The sequence below is a fragment of the Haemorhous mexicanus genome, chromosome 3, assembly GCF_027477595.1.
Source record: "Haemorhous mexicanus isolate bHaeMex1 chromosome 3, bHaeMex1.pri, whole genome shotgun sequence".
Lineage (NCBI taxonomy): Eukaryota > Metazoa > Chordata > Aves > Passeriformes > Fringillidae > Haemorhous > Haemorhous mexicanus.
Window position 1 is genome coordinate 20,311,419 of NC_082343.1, and position 26,780 is coordinate 20,338,198.

The following is a 26,780-nucleotide window of genomic DNA, read 5'->3' on the forward strand; positions in this document are numbered from 1 at the left end:
GAACTACCAGCTGCCAGTATAAAAATTAAACAAGAGCTGGTTCAGATTTTCTCTTAAATGGAAGCGAACTTCCAAAGAACACAGGTTGCTAAGAACACGTAAATCAGTTATTTTTAACCACCCTTTTTATTAAGTGATATACACAAGTAGTGTGTGTGTATGTATATATATATATATATACACACACACACACACACACACACACACATATAAGATTCCCCAAAATACATGATACTCCTGCTCAGGCTGGGGCTTAAGCATCTGCTTCTACAGGTTCCAGTTCGCAGACCTGCTGCTTCAGCCACTTTGGAGCAGCTTTTGCATAGGCATTTTGTCTTCATGTGCTCCCCTTTCCACCAGCAAGGACTTGGAGGCACCGTGGGCAGGGAGTGCTTGAGGACTCGGCCGTGTATCTCCTGCAGCGAGGGCATTTTGCTTTGGCAATGGGTTGGGCTATAACTTTGTATGAAGACTGTTCACAGATGTCACCACCTGTCAAAGAAAGTGTAATTGCTGAGAGAGAGGCTGGAGCTTCAGGTAAAACTCAAGCCATGAACAACCCCTGTGTTGTAGTGCAGGAGTCTCTCTGGAATGGTTCTCTTACCTTCCAAGTTAATCAGAAAGGTCCCTTTTATGATGTTTGCATCTGAAGGTATTTCTTTGGGGAGCTCGCTCAGCAGGGTTGTTTGGGAAGCCATCATTATCTCATTCAGCTGGGAAACACCGGAAGTTTCTTCAGCCTGCAGTGCCTGGGGGACAGAGAGCTTTCAGACTTGGAACTTGGTTTTGTTTCTCAGCACTGTCCAGTCTAGAAAATAAATACTGAACTGTGGTTCCTAATCACAGTGGATGGTTTGAACCAAGAGTCTGATTTACTCCTGCCAGGAGGAGGAGAACAGACTTGAACTGCAGTGGCCAAGAGAAAGGTGCCTGAGGGCCAAGCAGCTGTGCATAAGCCAGCATTCTGCTCTCCCAAGGGACAGGGACAGCAGCATCCCACCTTGGGATGCTGTACTGGAGCACTGCCAGCAGGGTAAAGGTGCTCCTTCTCCAAGCAACCAAAGCTGATTTTTTTATTGTGAGGGTGGTGAAATACTGGAACAGGTACTCCAGAGAGCTGGTAGGGTCTCCATCCTCAGAACTATCCAAAAACCAATGTTGAGAGGCCTGGGCAACCTGTTCTAACTAAGCCTGCCTGAGCAAGGGGCTGTGCTGTACAGGCTCCAGCAGTGCCTTCCACCTCAACCATTCTGTGATTCTCTGGTAAGTAAAAAGCAGAGGGAAGTTTTCACACAGACAACACTACTCTTAGTTGCATTTTTTTTACCTCCATTAATTCAAACAGCAATCCAGGCTCAATTACAATGATGACTTCATATTCCAAAGCATTCTTGCCAGAGATGGACCCAAGGAAGGAGTCTCTCATTGCACATGCACCTTCTATTGCTTCCTCAATGCCAGGCTTCTTCCATGCTGAGCTTGCATTAATCCAGCCAGTACGAAACACACCCTCTGAGTCTTGAAAGGAAAACAAAGCAATTCTTATTTTAGTCTATTTGAGTGTTTATGAAATGAATAAAAAAGAATGGCATATTTCTGTAATTGCATTCCTTGTAACCGTGCAATTGAATGGTGCACTAAAGGAATGGATTAGCAGTGGTATGTGCTTTACCTTTCTTGTAAGGGATGTACTGAAAAACCTCCTCTGCCAAGTGGGGCAGGATGGGTGCAAAGGAGCGGATGATGACGTCCAGAGCCTCTGCCAACACGGTTTGACACGAACGACGCTTAGGATCCTTCGCTTCTTCGCAGTAGAGCCTGCAAGACAGCAGGGAAAGCTGGAAGGTATTCCTATGTTCATGTTTCTGCTCAAGAGCCACAATTTTATGACTGCCAGTGGACGTACAGAAGTCTGACCCACCTAGCCTTTGTAAGGAAAGCTTTTCTGGAGTGCCCTTCCCTAGGAAAGCAAAGTGAGCTATAGACAAGACCATCCACATCTGCAGCCACAGGAAAGGAGTTTGTCACAGGAAAGGAGATTCTCTACATGGTAATTTGGGGAGAGAGAATCTGTCCTTAGGGAGCTGAGCCTGCAGCTGGTCAGCCCTTTGCTCTGGTTCACCTGTAAACCTCAGCATTAGGGCTTCTTTTCCCCCCACTCCTTTACTCACGTTCTGACAACTGAAGATCAGTATAACCTCTACCCCTCCTACCCCATGAAACAGCCCTTGCACATTTACACAGGTATCTGTCACAGCCTTAGGATTCTTTCACTGATCTAAAAAAACAGATAAATACACTCAGTTGCACGGCTAACTGCTAAAAGCTCTTCCTCCTGTCTTCCCAAATTCAGATGCACGCCCTTTCTGGGTAAAAATATAGATCCAAGACTCTGTCTTTAAATATTTATTTGGTTTTAAATGTGCTCATTTGATGACCTTTTAAAGTGTTCAGTACCACTGCTGGACAGAAGAGAGCACAATGATAACAACCACTCAGCTGAATGCACTGAGAGATCCTCAGAGATACCTGTGTTCACTCAGCATTCACCTGGAATCTTATTACCTCCATCTCAGACCCATTCCTTTCTTTTTTCCCCTTTTAAAGGCAGCAGGGAGGAACTCACCTGTCCTTGATCATGTTGAAATAGAAGTTAGACAAGCTTCTGGAACAGAATGCTTGCAGCAGTCGAACAACTTTACTATAATCATATTGTTTATAAGCTTCTGTAACCTGGGAGAGGGAGGTAAGAACAGTGCATTGGTTTGCATCACACAACCCCTGATAAACTAAACTTACAGAAAACAGAATGAGTGGCAAAAGGTCTGGCAAAAACTTTAAAAGGTTGTTGGAGGGGAAAAAAAGTTGAGTTAACAGTTCAGCCAAATAAGTAACTTCCATTCAAGTTTGAGTGGAAAGAAAAGGGGAAACCCCAGAAACAATTTTTCAGGATTCAGCAGAATGGTTCTGAGTGACAGAAATGTCAAAAGTTCTGTACAACAGCAAATTTCCAAAGCTCTAGTTTTTGGGTTTGTTTTTTTAAATATCTATCTTTAACTATTTTTAAAGACTTCTAATTTGAGGCCTTGGGCAGTGAGTGGGAAAATCTGGTTGATGTCCAAGTTAAGAATGTTAAAATTCTTCCTCAAAAATTGAGATGGGCTTAAGGGAGTGCACATTGCATTGAAGGATCCTTTGTGGTTGTAATGTGCCTGCTTGACACACACACTTTACTCACACACCTAAAGAAAATAAAGCCAATGGAAAACACTACACATATGTTCATCTAAACACAATTCCCCTTACCTTGCTGCCATATTCATGCAGTAAATGCAGCATGTATTGATCCACTATGTACATCTCTGCAGGGGGGATGGAGTCTGTCTCTGGGTTGAAGCCCTCCACATTTCCCAGCATGAAGCGTAGTGTGTTCCGGAGCTAGAACAACCCAGAGCAATTAAACATTATTAGCCTTCACTTTAGATTAAACACAAAATGCTCATGTCCCATCACTAACTAAAATTGACTACTTTTCAAAATGACTGACTGAATAGTTACAAAGGCATCATAAAGAACATGGCAAAAGGACCTACAGAAAAATAAAGACTGGCTGTTACCAAAGCACAAAGATGTGAAATGAGTCTTTTTCTCAGCACACATTACTATTTGACCCACAGGTGTAAAAAGCAGTAGTACCTCCCTAAATAAGCTTGGAAAAGCTTTCTTTAGGCACAAGACTGGAAAGCTTTGCAGGCAAGACACAGAGGACCTGTTGATGGGATGAACAGTATTGGCAGTAGTGGCTCTTACCTTGTTGATGTCATCTCTGGCAGCATTGAGCACCACAGGCCCAATCATCACCTCCGTGAAAACATTGGATTCCGCCACCCACCAGCGGAGAACATCGGCACCATATGGAGGATCCTTGGTGTGATCCTGAGGACAGACAGGAAAGCACAGAGCCATAAAATATCTCCAGCTGAAAGGGATCCATAGGCATCATCCAGTCCAACTGCCTGTTCCTCGCAGGACTACCTATACCTCTGTCTATGTGCCCAGAGGCTGCTGTGCTTGGAGGCTTCCCCCTCTTTTAGTAACCCACACCTGCAGCACTATGTGTACAGGCAGTGCTAGAACCCAGGTAAGCTGAGAGAAATTCATCTGCAGCCTTAAATCCTTTCAATGCTTATCATTAAAATAGCAATGTTAATATCTAAAACTACATAGGTTTTTCTTCCTGTTCAGGCTGTTTTCAACTCTGAAAACGGCTAATCTCCTTTGTGAAAGAATAGGAACAATTGTGTGTTTTAATTAATCAGATAAGCAAGCCATGCAAAGATTGATTCTTTGTCTAGTGAGTTGCAAAATCTGCTCAGCAGCCTCAGAAAGAGCAACAGTGGGACTGGGGAGGGAGGGAAATTCAGAGCATCTGAATGCACCAGCAGTGCAACCTCCCTGATCAGGGAATGAAGTTCCCAGAGTCAATAATAAGAGTCTGAGAGCAGAGGGATTGCTGGGGTGCAGCTGCTACATCTGACTGCTCCACTGCCAGCCACACACAGTAGGCTTCAGTCAGTTTCATAGCAGAGGTTCAATATTTTAATTTTTTTGTTTGTTTTTATTATTCCTCTTCTCCATTACTCCATCAACACTGGTAAAAAGGAACCATCCTACATCCTCTGCATAATTTTCTTTTCTCTTAGTAGAGAATTAAGGTGAGGGGTTTTCTTGCACTACAGCAGAAGCAGCGCAACTCAAGGTTTTCAGTCCAGCCAAATGGAACTGCAGTATAGCCAAAGAAAAGCCTGACAGAGTTCTGCCACAAGACAGCAGCAGAATCTAGCAGTGAAAGGTTTTAAGTGGCAGTTCTGAGAAACTCAGGAGTTTGACCTACTTCGCCTCCATTGATGACGACATCAGGGTCAATCACATTGCCAACAGATTTGGACATCTTCTCCCCTTTCTCGCCAACAGTAAAGCCATGAACCACCAGAGTTCTGCAGGAAAGATTTTAGTGAAAAAAAAAATCCCAGGGAAAAACCTATGCTAAGAATTGATTTCTAATGAGGATATTCTTAAGTCAAAGCACACAGAAACCCTGTTTTGGTGAGCCTGAGGCTTCATCCCCTGAGTTCAACCAACCATGAATAAACCCTGTACTACCATCCAAGGAGAGCAAACAGCTTTATTTTCCTCATTTAATTTTGTTGTGCAAGCAACAGCTTGTTTAGATATCTAGGGTATGAGTATTTCAGATTAATTAAAGACTAAAGTGTTATTTACTTTTTAAGCCAATACATTTCCCAAAATTGCACAGCCTCCTTGCAGCTGAGCCACATTCCCCTCCTGTATGCTTTCCATCTTCCAGGAGATAAATGGCGTGCCACAGCTCCAGCAGAACACAAGCACACAGCTACTCCCAATTCCCTACAGCCTAATGTTGAATTCACAAGACAATGATCTTGGGAGATTTGCACACTGCACTTCCCAAAGAATTTCTTTAATTGTGGCAGTGGGAGACATAGCAAAAAGCCAGACTTGTATCTGATAATTCCTAAATGACTAAGAATGAAAACATTATTAGAATTATGATAGAAAAACGTTTAACAGTACAATCTAATATGAGAAAAACTTTATACTGAAAATGTAAGAACACAAATCAGATACTTGGTACTGGTTTGATTTCTCTTGTTTATACACTACTGTGTACACTTCCAAAAGCCCAATATTCAATAAATGGACTAAAAATGTATTTGCAATCCAACACTTACTTGTATGGTGCCTTTTTCCTTGCTGCCACACTGGTTAAGAGAGAGGACTGAAACCAACCTCCCAGCTGGTCTTTTCCTTCAAGGTATGTATCTGCTCTCTGATCTGCACCTTTAAAAAACAGAACATTTTATTTGAAATATCAGACCTTGTATCTTAAAACAATTAACACACAAAATCTCTGAAAGTGATTAGCAACATTATCCCGCTTTTTAAACCCAGTAGGTAAGTTACTTTTCTTAAATGGTGTGTCCTTACTTAACCATGATACAAGGGATTAATTAGTATTGTAATTTTTAAAAGCATCCAAAACTTGCCACACTCCAGAATTTAAGAAATAAGCTTGCTCTCTCCTAAGCTAAATAATAAATTATGAAAAAAAGCTCTCATGCTCAGATTGCTTCACAGAAGTTCTCAGAATACTTTTCAAGTGCTCCTTAACAAACTGGAATACCCAAGAAAAGTCCACATACTTTGGAATTATTAAAAATCTATGCCACCATCCGAAGCGCTCCCATATGGAATTACTCAGGGCACAAAGCACAGAGGTAAGGTGTCCAACTAGCCCATGAAAGGCATTTATAGAGGACAGCAGGTAGCTTTGGCAGTGACCACAGCTCACCTGTGACAGAATTTACATTTTTGGTCACTGGTGTTCCAGGAAGATTAAAAACTTTGGGAAAGAGTAGGACAATGTGGGAAACAAGAAAGCCTGTTGGGGACAGAGGCATCTGGAAAAGCCTGGCTTGGGAAGGCTGAGTAGAAGTATTATTCCCTGTAAATACACACACAGAACAAAAGAGGAATGGTAGGGAAGAACAAGTGCAGCTAATGAGTACTTTAGAGGAAAATTGGACTACAAGGCAGGCAGGGTATTAGCTGACTGCACATTAAAAGCAGAAGAGCTAACCCAGCTCTTCCACAGGGTTGAGAGAGGACAGCACAGTTTAAATGGCTTTACTGGTGGAATTCAGTCACTGTACAAAAAGGTACAAACTTGTTGACTCAGAAAGTCCCTCCTTGTCCTAAGCAATCCTAGACAGGTCACCAGAGTGAGAACAGAGTAATGTGAACATAGGAGAACATGCAAGTCAAAGCCTACAAAGGTGCAAAACCATGCACGTATTTGTCAGGAGTTTAGTTATGATTCCACAAGTTGTTGTTGCTTTCTCAATATTCAGACAGAAGTTTCCCTACTCAATTTTTATTCACTATCTCCTCTTTTCATCTTCCTATGACCCCTGAGACAATGCTTCTTTCTGCCACTGACACACTTGATTTATTTGTTTAACTTAATAGAAGTTTCAATATTTAGATCCATCCTGCAATAAAGGGAAGTTCAACATTACAAAGGTCAAGGCCACACAGTTCCAGGTAGCACAGGAAAAATGTGTGGGTGGATATCATGGTTTTTACACATCTGCTTATTCAGTCAAGGAAATCTACAAAGAGTCTGGGGTTTAGAAGTACAGTAAGTAAGGAGCAACCTTTGTATTAAAAGACTGCAAAAATACCTGTGAGGACAAGATAAAAAAAGAACATTTGTGGTAAGGAAGACAGTAACATTAGAAAATCTGTAACAAGCCATTTGTTACTTACAACTAGTTTACTAGCCACTGGTTTTAGAGAAGTGAACTTTTCATGGAAATGCCAGTAGTTAGAACTTAGAGGTGAGAGGAATTTCAAAAAACAACTGATTACAAACAGCAAACTGGATTGGGCTTTTCTGACAGGAACTAGTACATCTGGCAAGCTGGCTACTGGTGCTTGCAAAGTTAACAGAGGCCTGAACATTTTATCTGTAAAATACGAACATGGGGTTTGCATATACAAAACCTGCCTTATAAGTAGCTCCCCTTCCTCAGTTTTGTTAAAATTGTGATACATAAATTAATTACAACAGTGCTCACTTTTTTTCTTTTGTAAATGGAGAAGTATGTCCAACAACCCCAAAGAGACTTTTCTGTTGTTTATTTTAACTGAGGTATAGTACATAGGTCGTTAAAGAGAATTACAATTTATGATCCTTCTGGTTTGGATTTCAAGATTCCATATCTTTGATCTTACAGACTTTGACTTTTAGATTAAACATAATGTATTTTAATGCCAGGAATGAACCAGCTAAGATAAATTCAAGCCTCTCAGTCAGCACAAAAGTTTAAACACTTAGATAGGCAAGCTGTAAAATAATCACATTCATTCAGTTAAAAATTACCCAATAAGATAGGGAAAAAAAGTTATGATGTTGAAAACTACCATAATTGCAATACCCACAAAACTGTGGGTAAAAAGCTGTGTGACTTTTACCAGTGGCAAATCACACCACAATAAAGTCCAGTATGCATTTTTATACGAAATATTTTAAAAAATAATCATCTCAAAGTTGTAGTGAAGATGGTACTCTGCCCATGAGGAAAACGTAGGAGAATTTTAAGACATTTTAAGACATCTCTTAAATGGATGTTCCATAAGGAGCTACTGAAATGAGCTCTGTCAAAAGGCTGAACTTCAAAGCAAAAGAACAACAGAACAAGTGCTGGGAACCACAGCATTAAGTATTTAAAATTAGCACATGCTTTAGAACAAAATTTTGCTTTTACCAAACTTTCTTTTTGGAAGCAGTGTATTATCACTCTTCTACCTCACAGCAGCATTGTGAAAATGCAGTTATCCGCATCTGAAGCATTTGGAATTTAATTTTAACATTGCATAAAACATTTCTTCAAAAAAAAAAAAAAAAGTCATGTGTAGCAAGAAACAAACAGGATGAGAGGGCACAACAATAAACTGTTCAGTGAAAACAGTGTTACAGTGTTAGGCAAACAGAGCATTAACAAATCAAACAGCATCCCTAGGAAATTTTAGGGGATTTCAGAGAACGTTACACTTGTGGATCTGCTCTCAGTGATGCCAGTGAGTGGTGTTTATTTCACACAGTCTGCTTGTAGCTGTACAATTTTGGGTTTGTGACTACAAATCTAGTAGCCAAATCTCTGATTTTAGTGTGTAAGTTGCACCTGCCACACTGCTGACATAGAATGGTTGGGTTAATCTGTCATTTGGTTAAGCTACAAGTGGTACCTTAGGCACACCCAGGCTGGAAAAAGGTAGCCAACCATAATTTAATGGAACAAGAGTAACTTTAAGCCATGTCCATCAGAAACAGGCCCAATCCCTGGAAGGAGATGCAGCAGGGCAAGCATTAGAAACAGGACTGTGCAAGGGCAAAAGGTAATGCAACATATGATTTACACCATTGGGCTCGGCTGTCACTGAGCAATTCCTTTAACCTCATTCAGCAGAATCTCTCTTTTTGCCCCTCTTCACCCCCTTCCCAACCTGCTTTTTTTGCTGACAGCAATCTGTGTGTGGCCATCAGCCAAAGGGATTAATTTTGTAACAGCTGCACCTCCTTTAGTAAGCTTGGACACAGCTGGGTCAAGTGCATTGAAAACTCACGCCAAGTTCTGAGTCGCAGAGATGCTGAAGAGAAGGAATTATTTTCACAAGACTGGAACTGACAGGGAAATCTGTAACATCTGTTATTCCAGCTAGTTACTAACAGATCATTGACTTAGAATTTTCAATAACTTGAGTTCAGGGCAGAGTGAAACAAACATTAGTCTCAGTTTTAGCCATCTTTTATATCCTGCAGTTGCCTGAAAGTAACTCATGCTGTGAAAGAACCTCTGCCACCAACACTGATATCAGAAGGCAGCAACAACCTCTGCTATCACTCATCTCCTACCACAAAATTAGTTCTTCACATAATGACATTCTCTAAGCAATCTTGTATTTCTCCATGAATTCCATCTTTTTTTCCTCCAGGAGTACTTTGGAAAACAACCCCACCCATTAGTCTGTCTGTAAGCCTTGCTTATTATCATTGATATTGGAAGAAGTTCTGCAAAAAGCTTTAAAAACTGGAGCGTATTTGGGAAATAGATGACAAAATTCTTAATTCAACAACTTCTCTTGCAAAGCTTCATAAAAGGTGAGTTAAACCAGTAATTTGATATGAATCACAGACTGTACTTCACTTCTGGCAGTGGCTGGAAGCCTCAATTACACAGAAAAAAGGTAATGCAATTTTTGTGTCATTTCGGAGAATAAACAGGGTTAGGCGGTTACAGTGCTGGTTAGCCAGTCCCCAGCTTTGACAGCAGTGGGGCCACTCCAGTTATGTCACACAGCAGAAGAAGATGCCTTACACACACCAAGCTCGAGCAAATTTCATTAAAAGAGAGGACTAGGTAGAGAAGAGCAGCTTGTAATAGTTCCATGAAAGAAGTCTATATTGCGATAACCCCAACATTTATTAGACACAAGAGAATCCATATGGGAGCTTTACACAAATTAACAACGAATCCAGAGCCTTGATTCTGCTATTCCTTATGAAAAGTTATCTCCTTTACAAAGGATTAGAGGGCTGAGGTGTTCAGCTCTTTAACAATGTAAGTTTGTAACTGCATAAAATACCACTACTTTGTTATAGCTTTCAAAATCAAACCAGAAACATTTTTAAAGAGCATAAACCTCAATATATGTAAAAGTCCTCTAGAAAATTAATGTTTGCTGATGGTACTGTTGCCTGACCATGTTGCTAAGAAATAAAACTCTGGTACTAAGGTGTTTTATAATTCAGCAGATTGTTATCATGCAATTGTGTACAGAGGGTTTAAAGTCCAACAGACTTGATGTATGGGACCAGACTCCTCCTTTAGAAAAGACTCCTGACTTTGTACCATCCTTCAGGCAAACAGTGTGTATTTTACATCTTTTTATACAAATATCTATCTCCTACCTACTGAGTAGCAACTACTGGCAGTAGGAGCCATAAATAGCATATAGCAAGTATAAATATTTTAAGCCACAATACACTGCTTTAGTTACTGAAAGTAATCAGAAGTGAAAAAGCACACCTACACTGTTAAATTATCAAACTTAGACTCAGCAGCTGATCTCAGTCTTTGCTGTTTGTGTGTGCTATTTGCTCCAAATAGCACAGACAAGCACAGACTGAAATTTGTTAACTAAAAGCAGTTTAGGAGTATCGACGAGCAGCAAAGTACCTTGGGTGTCTGTGTCATGAGACTTCTCCACTCAAAGCAGGTATGAGGCGATCAGCAGTTACACAGTACACCCACCACACGTCAGAATCATTAGAGCAGCGTATTAGAAAAACCTCAACTTTAATTATGCTGAAAATGAGTTTGCCAACATTAAATCCTTATCATTACAAGTAAAAGCAGCTTTAAAAGTCACAGACAGCCCGCTGATGGCATAATCTGCCTCAGTTTTGCTGACACCAACACTGTCACACAGAACAGTTATATTTTGCTCTCCAAGTATATTAAAAGAAGGAGCAACATAGGAATTCTTTACCTTCCAAAACATGAGCCCAGGAAGTTCCACTGTCAAACCAAATGTCTAGGACATCCTGTCCCTTGACATAATCCGAAACATCACGACCGCCAGCCTAGAGAGCAATTGAGAGAACAATTATTAAATAATGCAAATAGAATACTCTAATTGATCAATGTTTTTCAAAGCTAGAAATAAAGAAAATTTCAGTTCTGGACCAGTTTTGTACAGGTTCTGTTACCAACTTTGTGAGTAAACACAAAATAATGTAGGTAATTTCTGACAAGAGTGTTCAGATAATTACTAATGGAAACTCAAGGCAGGGCAAGGAAAAATTACAAAGAAAATCACAGATGGCACAGTAACACTACAGTTTTGTGATAGCTTAAGTACACAATTGTTAAAGAACAATAAAAAGTTAGGAAGAACTAAATAAAAATTCTAATCCATCTTAATGACCAAGACCTAATACATATTTGGGCTCATTATTCGGTTAATTGGGACGTCACTTTCCTCCTGATCTAAGAGGAAGAGGATGGAGATCTCTGCCCTGAATTAACAGCACAAACAGTGTGTGTTCTGCTCCTTTTAGATCTCACTTTTTGAACACTCCTTTCACAATGAAGATAACAAGACTGAAGAGGATCATGGGAATAAACAAAATTTTTCTATTGTTTCCCATCACTCAATTGTCTTGAGCACCTGCTGTACCTGAAGTCAGAAGTTTACCTTTGCTACAGCCTCTTTTGACAAGAGCTGTTCAATAGGGAGGACCCACCATGCATCTGTTCCTTGTTGCTCCACTATTTTGATGACATCTGTGATGGTTTCACTGGGTTAGGAGGAAAAAAGAGGTTTATGAATGGAGGAGTTAATCACACCTTTCCATAAGTATCCCAGACCCAAAGCAGTGAGAGATGCTGATACAGAGACCAAGCTATTAGAACCTGTGATTTTCCAGCTTCTAATCCATACAAAACTTCACAGAGCTTTCTGCCTGCATTAAATACTTTCTGGCTTTGCCTTCCAAGATGGGAGGATTTGTACAACATACAAAAACACACATGGATTCCAACAATCTTGTTCTGCAAATGCCTCATAATTGGGGCACTCAGAAAAGATGCCAGCAGCTTGGAAATTTCTAAAATCCTTTTTATTTGCTATTTATTGACGTTGAATTTAAAGAAACTACACAAGTATTTCCCATCAAAATATCTGCTCTTTTTAACAACAGGTTTTTTTTCCTACTGGATAGAGAGACTTTGAGAACTCACACGGAAAGGAGTGAGGAAATGACAGCTTTTCAAGTCCACGCACACACATATACACACGTGTATATAAATATATCTGTCTCTATTTATCTATATCTTAAGCTTCCAGTTGCCTGAATTGCCCAAATTTAGCAATATATTTTTAAATTGTAATATATATAATTGTAAGGGTAACAAATATATTTATATTAATCCAAATAATGTAAGAAACTGAAAATTCTGCACCCATAGAGGAGTGATAATAAACCATTCACTATACACTCTGAAGGCAATCTACGAATCCATATCATATAGCACCAGCCAGGACAAAGGTCCTGAAAATAAACAGTTATTATGGAAATAAGAAAAATTAAGAAGTTAACTAAGCATTTTTCCGATCTGAACAGATAAGGCAACTTCAAGGTGTGCAGTTCTGTGCACTATTTATGACACATTCAGTCTTTGGCCCCAGTAGGTAAGGCTATGAGGAATTTATTTTTAATATTGCTTAATATCAAGTCTAGACATAAAGTATCTTAAAAAAAAAAAAGAGGAACCCCACACACTTTGTCTTGCTGACTCACAGAGCACTTGCTAAAGAGGTGATTTTAAAGACATCTGCTGTATTTAAGGAGTACAACAGATCATCCTGACCTGCCAACTTCAAACTAAACCTGCTGTGTTACCCAGGATACCAGAGATTTGTTTATAACTCGAGAAATTAGGATTTAATCACTTAACTAATTTCTTAACACAGTATTGCAAAAGGGGGAAAAGTAAAATAATTATCTGGCATAATTATCTTAAAAACACAGAAGGCAGATGATCTTCTTCAGTCTTCACTCAGTTTTGTGTTTGGTTTCCAGCACAGTATTTTACTGCACCGCTAGTAAGCTGAGCTACATCACTAAAACATTTAATGGACTCTTACACTCAGGGTTTAAGCATGAAAGCATGTCCTCCAAGAAGCTGTAGAACAAATCACTCCAGTTCATGATACGAGGTGCAATGGTAAGAAGAAAATCCAGTTTTGCTCTTGACTGCTCAAATTGCAATGACAGAATATCAATTTTGTATCAATCAATCAATCATCAATTAATCAATTCACTTCTCAAAATAAATTTCTGTAGAACATCTCAGCAGATTCTCTGCAGGGAAAGGTCATTAAGCAGCAATACTCACACACCGACATCCCTGTGGCACCACCACCATTCTGCCCCTTTCAAACCAGCACAGGCATCATTCACCTTCCATTTCAATGGTAGTAGGACACAATTTATGGCTTTGTAATGTATCTGCTAACACTTATCTTGCTAAAACAACACTGAAGAGCTCCAGTTGTGAATGGTATCCCTTCTTTACATAAATTTTAGCACAGAGGCCTGTTTGGTTGGCTATACTTCCAGTTGTGAGAGTGTAACCTTTCCAAGACAAAAGCTAACAACCCCAGTACAGGTACAATTCCTGACAGATAGCTGATGTGCAACCCTTATGTCTTGCCTCCTTTACCCTAAATCTCCAAATTCAGAAAGCTCACAGGAAACACTCAAAAAAAATTTGACTCAGTCTGGACTAAACTATTCCACTGAATTTGTCTTTTGTAGGATGAGTACCTTCCACTGACAAAGCTGGATTTATACCCTGACCTTTAGCGATGATACTGCAGCACCCAGGAACATTTTAGAAAAAGAAATACACAATATTATTTTTCACCCTTTGCCCATAGAATTTTTCACCTTGGATTCTCCTCAAATACACTATCAGTGTATTTTTAAAGACAGTTATAGATAACCAGTTGTCTTCACCTGAGGATTTCAAGAGCTCTCTCCACAGTTTCAACACCTTCCTCTCACTGGCTGAGTCTTACCCATGGAACTCAACAGCAGAAGACAAGAGTAGCTAAATTAAAAAGAGGATGATTTACCCTAAAATATGTTCATTACCATGTAAAATATTTGTGTATGTTGAGTGATTCATGCAAGAAGTAATTCAGCACTCAGCTAATAGCTCTGGCCTCAATGAGAGCCAGAAAAATTCTCTGAATAGGAATCATACCCACAATTAGTACAGAAAAGCTACCAGCACATCCTATAAAGCAGGAAATTTAAACAGGAACTAAGCCTGTCTTCCACATAACTTTTTCATATTGCAAATACACTTCAGTGGAGGGACATAAACTCCAGTGATGAATTAATTTTAACCTATACATTTTTAAAATATTCAACAGGTATTTCACAATATCAATATTTGGAGGGATTTATAAAAGCTGATAAATCCAGCTATAAATCCAGTTATCTTGGACAGCATGTAAAAAGATACTCTTAATAAACTATTTTTTTCTTTCCATCAGAGGTGGGGGAGGGGAGAGAGAAGAGGGAAATAAACCCTTGCTATTACTCTCCCTTGGGAAACCATAATAAAATGCCTGATTTCATTTACAGTAAGTATTGCCAAAGTCACACAAGACTTGTGTAGCCTTGTAGATACACCATTCCCACAAAACATATAATGAGCTAACCTTTTATCAAGTATATTGCCATGCAATGCAAAGATTACCCTATTAATTTACAAAGAGCAGATTTTTTTAAAGACATTTTTGTTACACAAGAACCAACAGGTACAATTATGCTACAGATAAAAGTTTTCAGATAAGTAAAAGAAGGTCAGATTTGTGCTATCAATCACTTACAAGAAACAAGGAGTCAAGGACTGTGAAGTCAACTTTTTATTGACCAATATTCTCAAAATTCTATCATAGTTTCAATTAATGTTTTAAAAAAACCTAATGTTTTGGCAGTGAAAGTTCTTTTTAACTATACATCATTTCCCTAAGGAATATATGTGAACATTAACAAGCATTTTATAAGAGGAGGTAGTTTAGATGAAAAATTTCCAGGGTACCTTTTCAACAAATCTTTCTTACTCCTACAGTTTGAAAAATACAAGACAAACAAACACAGCTCCTGTACTTGTCTCTGCTCTTCTTGCAGGATCCTTATGATTAATTTGACTTCAAGACAGAAATAAATTTATTTAAGTTATCTGCATTATATAAGGAGAAGGACTTTTGCAAAGTACTTTTCTGTAAGGTGCAAGTGAAAACCACCTTGCTCAAATAACTACTCATCACTTTATAATCTGCAGCCTTCAAGGTGAGCATGATAATTCCCCGAGTGAGCCATAAACATAAAACTTTGCCCTTTATTCAGAGGCTATCTGGAAGAACTTGCATTACGTGTTCCTGCTACGCTCTGACACCCCTACGGCAATTCACACTACCACGGCTCCAGCCAATCACCCGGGAGCCAGATATTGATTATGCTGCACACTTATTTAATCTGTTAACAGAAATTAGGCAGCATTAAGATACAGTCAAGAGCAGAAGAATACAGAGCCTGATGTTCTCTCCATCTCCTTTCCAACAGCAGCAAAGAGGGAAAGTTATCTTCTGCTTTACAAGAATGTCGATACTACAGCTGTAAGTATTTAGAGGATGGTAAGCTGCTATTAATTGCAATCCACTGAAATGTCTTATTATTTTAAAAAACAAATTAGAGCACAGAACAGACCTCCTTCAAAAACACATTGGGTTTTTCTTTTTCAGAAATTTGATTTACGTGTTAATCAAAGTCACAGAGAAGTGGACAAAGGCTGTGAGGCATTAGAACAATCTTTCCAATACTATTATTCATTACCAATATATGAACAGTGAATTTGTAAAGCAGTTATTGCATGAGGTCAGATTAAAGTATGTATCTCACATTTATTACCTGTGCTGAGCTACTACTGGAAATACAATACTCATATTTTAGTTTTGGAGCTCTTCTTTTCCATGAGTTACAGAGTTTCTAGATGGAGAATGTTTTCTCTTCAAATCTGTTAAATGCTGAAAGCTGTCACACAGCATAAGCATCTATTTGTGCATGTACTCTAAATTATTTAAAGTCTTTTTTCTCCATTTGTGCAGAAAAATCGCACAAAATCTCACCTCTGTATTCTTACTGAAAATGGCAATAATGAAAAAGTGCTCTGCTCTCTCTCCTTTTTTACACTCCTGGTCATAATATGATGCAGCATACTCTGCATAAAAGAATTTAAACATCATTGGTATATTAAATTTCTAACCATAGATGACAATGTAATTGAATCAAATATCTTTTAGGGTTATGGGGGGGGGGCACAGCAGCAAGGACTCATGGAGATTCTGCATTGAACATTACAAACTACCTCTTGGCTTTTAAGCTTGAAAGACTGGATTGCTGGTGTGGCAATAATACTGTTAGAGAAAGCAGTTCCACCTTGAAAGAAGGGCTTTCAGAAGTTTTTCATGTGACAAATTCAGGGACAACTCTCAGAGGGAAACAACAGTTTTGTTTCTTTTCTTTTCTTTTCTATTTTTTTTTTTTTTCTTTTTTAAAAGTCTTTTTACAGGTGATACATGAACAGGATCACTCAAGATCGACCACTGGTGCTCTCATATGTAACAGCAACTCCATGTGGACTACACTGACTTCCAGTGGAGATGCTGTTACTTTTGATAGTCACGCAAAAACTCCACAGCAGCTATTACTGAAAAGTTGTTTATCCAGCATTCAAGTTAAAAACAGCTCATGTGTTGAAATGCAAGTTATTTACTGGTGTTTTAACTGTATTGATTATTCACACTGTCTAAGTCTGAAACTTAAAAAGTTTCACATTAAAAAGTATGTCAGCAACCTGTTGTAAAATTATTTTCAAAATGATAAGGCAAATGTAACAAACAGTCAGGCTTAGCTGCTGTTTTCAATAAGAACTGGTGTCCAGGAAAATGACCTATGAATTGACAGACTGTCTTCTGCATTTGCCTGTCACTTCTATAGGCCAATATTCTGTGCACTTCTACTCCAGTTACAGAAGTCTCTTACAGCTAACTTTACAAATATTTAAGCTCAAACTTTTTAGAATATTTAATGACTGCTTTATACTTTCCTTTGAAAATTCCATCAAGAGTAAGTAAAGTCAGAAGTAAAGAGTACTGGCTATAAATGACTATCTGAACCTGTCAGTCAAATGGAATAAATCTCTTTTCAAGCATAGTGAATATGTCTGTTTTTTTTTCCTAAATGCCTCTCTTTCCCCAGATCAATTCTACCCAAACATGCTATGCTGTCCCTTTGCTCAATCCCCTACAATTCCCACTGCTGGGCCAACACCTACACACAAAGGTGGAGGTGTTAAGCTGTGGCAGAGTTTACCACATCACAATGCTGTGATTGCCACATTTTGCACAATTTCAGAAATAATCTCACACAGCTTGAGCACTCACAAAAGGCAGGGGCTTTAATACAGGTTACAGCCTTTCAAAGTGATATCACTAAAACCTAAAGGAATTCCCATGTATCCCTCCTTTCAAATGCTTTCTGTCCCAGCTCTTCCGAGTTCAGAAGGAGCTCCTGCTTCATGGTGCCCTTCACATTTGAGTGCTGAACTGGTCTTCATTACACTTTTTTGCTTGTTAAACTATATATTTAACCATTTTTAAGCAACACACACACTCTCAAGTCTACTCTTCAACCAGAATACAAAAAGAATTCCTCAGAAATAGTACTTTTTTATAGAGACATACACCTGCTTTTTTGCAGGTAAAGTGGTTTTATGTCCCACAAATCTTCCACCCATTTATTTCCTGATGTGTGTCAGCATTATCCAGGCACTATAAATGACATTGTGGCTTCTGTGGTCTTTTCTCACAGTTATTGCCTACAGTGAGAGTGTCAAAGTACACCTCTCTGCACACCTACACACCCAGTCACACCAGGTGAAGCTAAGGACTACCTGTCTAAAGTCCATTACCTGCTCACCACACCCTGAGCCTCACCTACTACTGTCCACTATCTAACTGCTTGTGTGCTCAGTACAGCCTCTGGAAAACATGCTAGACTCCAGCAGTATATTCAACACCAGAATAAAAAAAAAGTTATGCAATAGTTTTCAAGTTCAGCTGTAAAAACTTATTATGAATTTTCACAAAAGATTGTAAGGATAAGGTGTACAAAACTGAGTTACATCAGCATATCTCAAGGCAGAAAAAAATTATGGAACTAATTCAATGAACATGGAACTACACAACACTCTTTTTACAAAATCACCTCTTAGAGAGCATTCATAACTGAAAACCTTTGTTTCCCAAAGAAGTCAAGGCAGAATGATATTACTCCTTACAGGACAGAAAAGGATCATATTTGGTTAAGTTTCCTTGTTTTAAAGCATACCTTGGATTTCCTCTGCATTATGTTGTTTATAACTCCCGAAATGCAGTGTTTGCAATATCTGTATACTATCAACCAAAAGATGGCAGAATCAGGCTAGCATCTGAAGATCTGGACATACCAAATCATATATCTAAGGGTCAGTTACACTTGAGGCTGGTCTTCAAAACCACTCTAATTTTGTTTTGAAACAAAATGTGCTTATTTATTCTGCAACCAATGCGGTTATTCCATTTCAGATCTCACTGTCACTTAACTGCAAAAAGCTATTTTAACACAGCACCTGGACTATTTAATGTACAGTGGTACAATTACAGTTGCCATCTATTCTAACCACAACTTGCATTTCACTGCTTGCTTAAATGGAAAGGCCAGTCATGACTGTCAGCTCTCTGAAGATGAGGGATGAAAACAGCAATTAATTTCAAAAGAAGTCTTCAGGTAACTTAAGTATGTAAGTAAATTGATTCCTATTACTTATACGTAAGTCACTTCCAGCCACAAGCTTTTGATTGTTTTAACTTACATCTAAATTAGATCTGCATATAAACAGCTACAAGTAAAATACTTGAAATAATAAGAAGTTTTATAATATCATTAACTGCAACACAACAGACAGTGCTTCTTCTGTCATTTCTCAGCGTCTAAGGCTAGGCAGGTACCTGTTTATCAAGCATTCTCCTGTGCTCTTCTGATAAAAAGCAGGAATAGGGACGCCCCAGCATCTTTGCCGTGATATGCACCAGAACGTCCTTCTGTCCAGCATCTCCAGCATCCTGTTCACTGCTGATGTAGGGATCACTTTCACTTTTTTCAGCACATCCTATGAAGGAGACAGTGAGCTGTTGAACATGCTTCAGCCTTCCCACAAATAATGTTTATGCTGCCAGTAAAATATGGTACAGATCTACTCTCCCATTCCCAGTATCAAACAACACATTCTCAGGCAACTGCCCGCTGCACTTCAATAACTTATTTGAACACTGCATATACTGTGTATTTCCCAACCAAACCCCAGTTCTCTGATTCACTAGCAGACACACCCTGAAAATGAGTTAAAAATGGCATCAGTGACTGAATCTGAAGTTTAAAAGCTGACTGTATCTTGTACTGTTTTCTACTTTGAAAACCTACCTTGATACAAACTGTCTGTAGAGGGCTACCACTCACTCCCAGCCCTGCTGAGTAAACACTGTTACATTCTAGATAAAGATGAATATGGAATATACACCTCATGCCCTAATTAGAATAAAATCACTGTTACCCTAAGGTGCTGGCCTGAATCTTCTGTGTGGATCTACATAACTTCAAAGAGCAAAAGACCCCAAGCTTTAAAGTTATCTAAAATAGGACTGTGACAAAATTAACAGGGCAGCAAACAAAGCTAGCCACACAAGGCTAGCCTAACAAAAAAAAGTAATTTTAGCAGTGATAAAATTGTCTCTTCTAATTTAATTCCTTGAAACATCATCTTTTAAAAAAATATTTTAGGGAAAAAAACATCAGTATCTCTAAGAAACTTCTGCATCTGTAAATACAATGAGCAAATATACCAGTCAGTGTAGCTACCCTGGACTATATAAACATTGACAAAAGAATTGACAACATATTTCACTTCAACAAGTAATTAATGCTTTTCAACTACTGTTCATAAACCCTAGAGAAGATCATATTCTGGAGGGAGCAACAGCAAGATTTTTTTTGTTGATTCCAAGTAGCATCAATTGTCTTCAAGTGTCTCATAAGAAAGCAAATTGCATACCTGTGCTGCAGCCTTCACATCTGCTGTGTTTACAAACCACTGTTTGCTGGCACGAATAATAATTGGTTTTTTCGTCCTCCAGTCATAGGGGTAACTGTGCACATATTTCTCCTCTTTTAACAAACTTCCAGCCACTTGAAGCATCTTAATGACTGAGAGAAAAAATGAGGCAAGATTAATTTTCAGTTTTGAACATATGGCTGCTGTTAACCTCAACTTAGTCCTTTCCATAATCAACACTTAGCAAGAAATGCCAAAATATGGCCAGTTTATACAAACTCTCAAAATATACCTGCAGGACTGTAAATGATGAAGTAACAAATGGTCAAATATCAAATACTCACCAGCTTCATTCCCTTCTTCAAGGACATTCTTGCTTTTAAGTTCAGGACCTGCTGCTTCTGTAAAATACCCACTTTCATCCACAAGGCAATCCTGAAAATAAATAAATTAATCATGTCAATAAAATATCATGTGACAATTTATTATAATTTTGGTATTCAAAAGTGAGTTAAATACTCTACTGGGTGATTCCTTTTCTGACGAATAACAAAATATTTAAGTACACTTCAGATTTAGTGAACTGCAGTTTAGTAATCCACCAGGTAAGTGAATTTCAGGTGTCAGAAGAAACGAGTACCAATGCATTTGCACACATACCACAACTATTACACATCACAGTCACTGGTATTTCAGTTACTTTTCAAACAAACAAAGCAAAATAAAAGCAAACCTAACCTTCCCCATGCCCCATATCTTGAATCTTCACTCCCATTAATCACAAACTGGCCATACATAAATGAGCTGTATTTATGTATGTGTTTAAAACAAGCTTTGCTGAAAAAAAAAGTAACAATGACCTACATAACTGGTGACTTACTGATCTGCATGTAAAAGACAATTTTGAGTAGTGAGAGTCAATATTTGAGAAGCATTTTCTGTGTTCTCCTTTAAAAAACCAAACCACATAAAGAGCAGAAAAATCTGATTCTAACACCTCCCCATAAGTTTTAATTAGCAGAAGGAAACTTCATTCTTTTATCCTGATACACACTTTCTTAAGGTTAGTCTTGCATTCCTGAAGGCCATTAGTGATACTCACACTTCTGTGAATGCTTCAAAATATTTTCAAGTTTTGCACAAATCATTTTAGTGTCACACAGTTAAACAGTTGCAGGAAATCAAGAGCAACAGCTGAAAATATAAAGTACCGTGGGTAGCTGATGGTGGGAAGCTACGCTGTAATCTTCCATACCATGAGCTGGGGCTGTGTGAACTAATCCTGTCCCTTTTGTCATTGTCACATGATTTGCAGGTAACAGGGGAGAGACTCTGCCAGGAATGGTGGGATGAGCACAAGAACCATCTGCCAAATCTGCACCTGAAAAATACAAACAGAAGATAAAATAAACACAACTCACACGTTCAACTTCTTCTATCAGACAGCAAAAAAAGAACAAGTGGTTAAAAAAACACAGAAGAAATATTATTATTAAAGCCTTGCTGAAAGTCAAGAATCACAGAGCTTGAGGAATGTGCCATAGGACAAAATGGTGTTCAGAGAATGATTTTCTCCTAGAAGGAACATGATTAAGAGCTGCCATCACAAAGTTATGTATACAAATACAGAAAAGCAACAAATATAATTAATTGCTGAATATATGGGAAGTTAAAAAGAACAGATTCCAATATGAAATTTCTTTTTAAGAAGATTCAACTCTACTAGTCTTGGATGTTATCAGTAAATTGCATGATTCAAAAAAGTGAAAGCTGTGAGAAAAAACACCCCCAGTAATTTCATCATTAGGTAAAAACAAGACTTCCTCTGAAAGAGAAGGCATGGAAAGACAACAAAGACACACACACAAAAAAAACCAAAAAAACAAAAGATCATAGAAACACATTCCTCACCTTCTTTACAAATGCATATTTCCAGCACTGAATCACTGATGGGGGCAAATGAATAAAGCTCACAAATGACACACCAAATCCCAACTTAGGACACTGAATCCCAAGCCTGTCTGTTAAGAAATGCCACTATGCAGTTTGTTAGGATGCCAACTCAACTGCTTTCGTTTGTCCAGACGGACAACAGCCACTTACAATACCTCACCAGTCATGCTTGTAATTAGCCCCCTCTTGTCATCAACAAAGGACGGAAAGACAAACTGCAGTGTAATTAAGATTTTGATACTGAACAGACTAGCAGACTAGATGTAGACTTACACTCTACATCTCATTTTTACAAACATGATGCAAGATTTTAAAAATTCATTTAAAATCCATGGATGATAATTTGAGCTACAATAATTTGAGCTACAATACATCTGACAGACTCCTTCTCCTTGTATTATTTTAGTGAAGCATATTCTCAAATTATAAACACATTTAAATGAAGCAGTTTTCAGACACCTACCAGCAGATTTCTAAGCAATTTAACAATTTTAATACCTACCTTTACACGTTGATACAACTTCAAACTGTGTGTCCAGTACAGCAGCTGTAGATTCAACTCTATCTGCAGCAAGGATGTAGTGTTGTCCAGTCGTTACACATTTTACAATTGAGTATCTGCAATGCAAACATGAATTTGTGATACTAAATAATTACAAACACCACAAAGCTACCAATTTGTGAAATTCTTCATCTCTAAAAGACAGACAAGTATGCTTAACATGTCCAATTCACTCACAAATCTCAAAATTCAAGGTAACCTTGCCTCATGAAGAAGAAATAATTTAATAAAATTTTAGGCAGAAATTAATATATTAGTAGATAAAGAACAAAGCTTACAATTGCAACACTTAAAAACAAAATGACAAAACAAAACCTAAAAAAGATGCCTTAAGTAAACTGTCATGGCAGCCCAGAATGTTTTAATTTCCTGCTAAATACCAGTAGAGACTGACATAGACAACTGAACCAAGTGGAAGACACCTACGCTGAGTCAGGCATGTAACAAACTGCTTGATTGGCTGGCACAGTCCAAGGTTGCGTGGTCCAGACTAGCACACTAGCAGGGGATGATCCATCTACAGATGTAAATTAGAAGTACTTTACTAACAGTTATAACAAAAATCAAAGCTGTCAGTCTCTAAAGCTACAGAGAAGTCATACCTATCACAGAAGTCAGCTTAGGTGGCGACTTCAGCAGCGGAAATTTCATGTACACAGAGCGACTGATGTGCTGCTCGTTGTACTCCAGTTCTGCCTCAGCCAAGGCTGTTCTGATACACATCAAACACAAGTTACACGCTGCAACATCAAAAGCTACTGGCATCCTTGCTAAAATTTTGAAGACAAAATAGTAAGCTGATTCTTACTTTGTTGAAGGGGACCAGAACACAGGTTTATAGTCCCGGTAAATTAAACCCTAGAGAGGACAGTGAGGGGAAAAAAAGAAAGTTAGGAGAAAGAAAACACATGAAAAATCAATACAGACTTCCACAGAAGCTCAACATACCTTATCATACATCTTGTAGAAGACTCTCAGCTGGTTTGCTTCATACTTTGGATCAAAAGTAAGGTAGCAGTTGGCCCAATCTGCCATTACACCCCAACGAATGAAGGCGGATTTCTGTTTCTCAATTGCTTTTTCTGCAAATGCTCTGGCTGAAGGGAATGGTTCCATTAAGCACGTGGTTTAGCACACTAAGATCAATAAAATATCACTTAAAATGCACTATTGATTTTTTTTTTAGAAAAGCCAGAGCTGAATGTAGTGAACCTGTGCCCTAAACATTATGGTTCAAAATACATACATTTCAGATTGGTTGTTACAAAAAATGACTGCAAAGAGTAAACAGGCTTGGCACTTTTTCACTAACACAGGAATATTAAGCACATGTCTTTAGACTACAAACTTTCTCTTTAGAAAGGGGGGGGAAATATACTTTGTTAGGAAGAAAAATTTCTCAAAATAAGTTCTCAACATAAAACTAGTAAGAGTGAAAGTTAACTCCCTCTGTTTATGCTGATTCAAAATTTTCTAAGTAACGTACATCTGAAAATAAGTTTGTCCATTTCATTACCACAATTTCAAATCAAAGAAGTTTCAACTGCTCATTACAAAAAGCTTTGCAGCTGAATGATCATGCCTTTCAACCCATATTGTATTTGAAATTATTTCTTCAAAACAGTTTCCATATAATACAGACTTTCTTCAAAAGGATCCACCCCTATAGTTTTGTAGGATTGTTAAAAAGTTAACAAATACATTCCGACTTGTGATACTGAGCTAAGCTGTCCTGAAGGAGCCTGACTTCCACATGCATCTTTTCAGTTCCTAATCAAATTCAGCCTTCAAAAACCAAAAGGATGCTAATCTGATAAATTGCAGCTTCCTGCCACTATACAGTTAATCAAAGCAGACATCCAAATCCCCTGCCCTTCTTTTGTTTTTTTAAACTGAGGGTCAATGCTCTGCATGCCCATTACAGCAAAGAATTACGCCCGTGCGAAATTATCCCATTTCATCAGATTCCAGCCTGCTCCATCTGCTTGGCAAATACACCCAGTGATCACAGAAAATGTCACCAATAGCTAATAGAAAAGGCCACAATGAAGTCTAAAAGCCTTCATTTACCTCTCTGCCGAATTTCCATTGGTGAAAGATTTTCAGCTCCTTTGACTTCTGACAGTGCCTTCAACTCAATTGGCAGCCCATGGCAATCCCACCCTGGCACATAATGCACTTTATAACCTCTCATCACATGGAAGCGATTGGTGATGTCTTTCAAAATCTGAAAAGCCACAAGGGTCTGTTATCACTTTAGCTCCCCCACATGGAATAGCCACACTTGTAATTAAGCTCTTCCTGCTTAAAAAATACAATTATCAAAAGCTGCAGGGTAAATTTATATTTAAGACCAGAGAAGCTCTGGGTGCCCCATCTTTGGAAGTGTTCAAGGCCAGTTTGGATGAGAGCAACCTGGTCTAGCGGAAGGTGTCCCTGCCCATGGCAGAGGGTTTGGAACTAAATCATCTTTAGGGTCCCTTCCAACCCAAACCACTCTGTGATCCAAAGACTCCGCATTTTTTATTTTTCTCGCCTATCATTTTGTACATTGGCAGAATGTTAGAGGACCTCTGATCCAAGGAGTTCACAACCAGTGTAACTGAGAGATGCACCTTATAATCTCACAAGACTTGAAGTGAACAAATCTGACTTACTCTCATTTTTAAAACACTGAGCTGGACCTACAGCACTGGCCTAGACCACATTGCTGGAGCCCAAGCTCTGGCACCAGGACCGTGACAAGCTGTGGGTGACAGCTCACAATTTGAGTCTTTCTCACTTGGTGGTCAGCATAATGCTGTGAATCTCAAGGATGAATCAAAAAGAACACTGAGCATTCAGTACATGGTATTTATGTTGAGGTATAGTATCTATGTCAACATGGCAAAATATGGCATCCACATAACCATACCACTGTTTTTTAAAAGCCCCAATTACCAAAATCCCAAACATTTTAAAGTGTAATTGATTTAAATGGGAATGGAGAACACAGAGCACATGACAGCAGGTTTTTTACCACTTCACAAGAATAAAGTATGAATAAGTAAGTATTTACTTTGTTTAATGCATGGCCAACATGAGGGTCTCCATTGGCATAGGGTGGTCCATCATGTAAACAAAATTCCTGTTTTGTCTTCCTTTGCCTTTGCCATGAGTACAGTTCCGAGAAACCACATTTCTGTAGAAACAAGAAAAAGACTAGAATTATCACAACTCTCTGTACTTTCAAAAAGTCTGGATGTAAAATTTACAACAAAAGCAGGCAGGCAAACAAATACAGTTTCTAATTCCACAAGAGCAGACATTAGTGGGTTTTAAGTATGAAAAAGCCCGAAGAGGATGAAATATTAGGCCTGAGATTATTATCCTAGCACTTCATTACCCGGACGGTCGTTACTCTCCTCCAAAACAAAGTCTATAAAATTTATGACTATCCAAACTAAAATTACCTCAAGAGCCCGAGCCTTTCTAAAAAAGAGCCCGCACTCGCCAGAAGTCCGCCCGTCACGGCGGGACGGAACACCCCCGCCCTCCGGCGGGCCAGCGGCTCGCCGCGCCTGGGCCAGCCCCACGCTCCCCCCGGGGGAACCGGCCCGGCCCCGGCCGCACCTGCTGCGTCTTCAGCTCAGTCTCGGGCTGCAACCGCCCCGGGAGCTGCGCGGGGAAGCGGCTGCGTGGCAGCAGCACCGTGTCCCGGTACCGGGAGTCTTCCCGGCTCTCGGCCGCAGCCTCCGAGGTGGAGGAGCGCGCCCAGCCCCGGGCGGCCCCGGCCCGGGCCCGCTCCAGCGCCGGCGCCCACCAGGCCCGAAGCATCCTCACGGGCTGCGGCCGCGCTTCCGCCGGCGCGACGGGCCCCGACAGGGGACACG

At 39.1% G+C, this 26,780-nt stretch overlaps 1 protein-coding gene across 1 annotated transcript; it reads right to left on the bottom strand.

Annotated features, from left to right (window-relative positions):
- Positions 1–103: 103 nt before the first annotated feature.
- Positions 104–26,754, bottom strand: IARS2 (isoleucyl-tRNA synthetase 2, mitochondrial). Its single transcript, XM_059841021.1, has 23 exons — positions 26,521–26,754; positions 25,967–26,089; positions 24,979–25,135; positions 23,857–24,005; positions 23,717–23,766; positions 23,511–23,620; positions 23,335–23,425; positions 22,849–22,964; positions 21,605–21,774; positions 20,738–20,828; positions 20,394–20,545; positions 19,294–19,454; positions 11,863–11,965; positions 11,155–11,248; positions 5,772–5,880; positions 4,895–4,997; positions 3,811–3,936; positions 3,307–3,438; positions 2,627–2,733; positions 1,673–1,818; positions 1,328–1,518; positions 605–749; positions 104–492 (listed from the first exon to the last, which is right to left on the bottom strand). Exons 1-23 carry the CDS (start codon positions 26,722–26,724, stop codon positions 338–340), a joined length of 2,985 nt encoding a protein of 994 aa, XP_059697004.1. The 5' UTR covers positions 26,725–26,754; the 3' UTR covers positions 104–337.
- Positions 26,755–26,780: the final 26 nt, after the last annotated feature.

Bases quoted from the DNA above. Each gene is read 5' to 3' on its own strand.
- IARS2 (XM_059841021.1), bottom strand. From the start codon at position 26,724: ATGCTTCGGGCCTGGTGGGCGCCGGCGCTGGAGCGGGCCCGGGCCGGG. The intron at 20,829-21,604 runs GTACTTTATATT...ATTTATTTTCAG, and splicing joins CCCACCATCAGCTACCCACG to GATTGCCTTGTGGATGAAAG. The intron at 3,937-4,894 runs GTAGGTCAAACT...GTCTGTCCTCAG, and splicing joins TCGTCATCAATGGAGGCGAA to GATCACACCAAGGATCCTCC.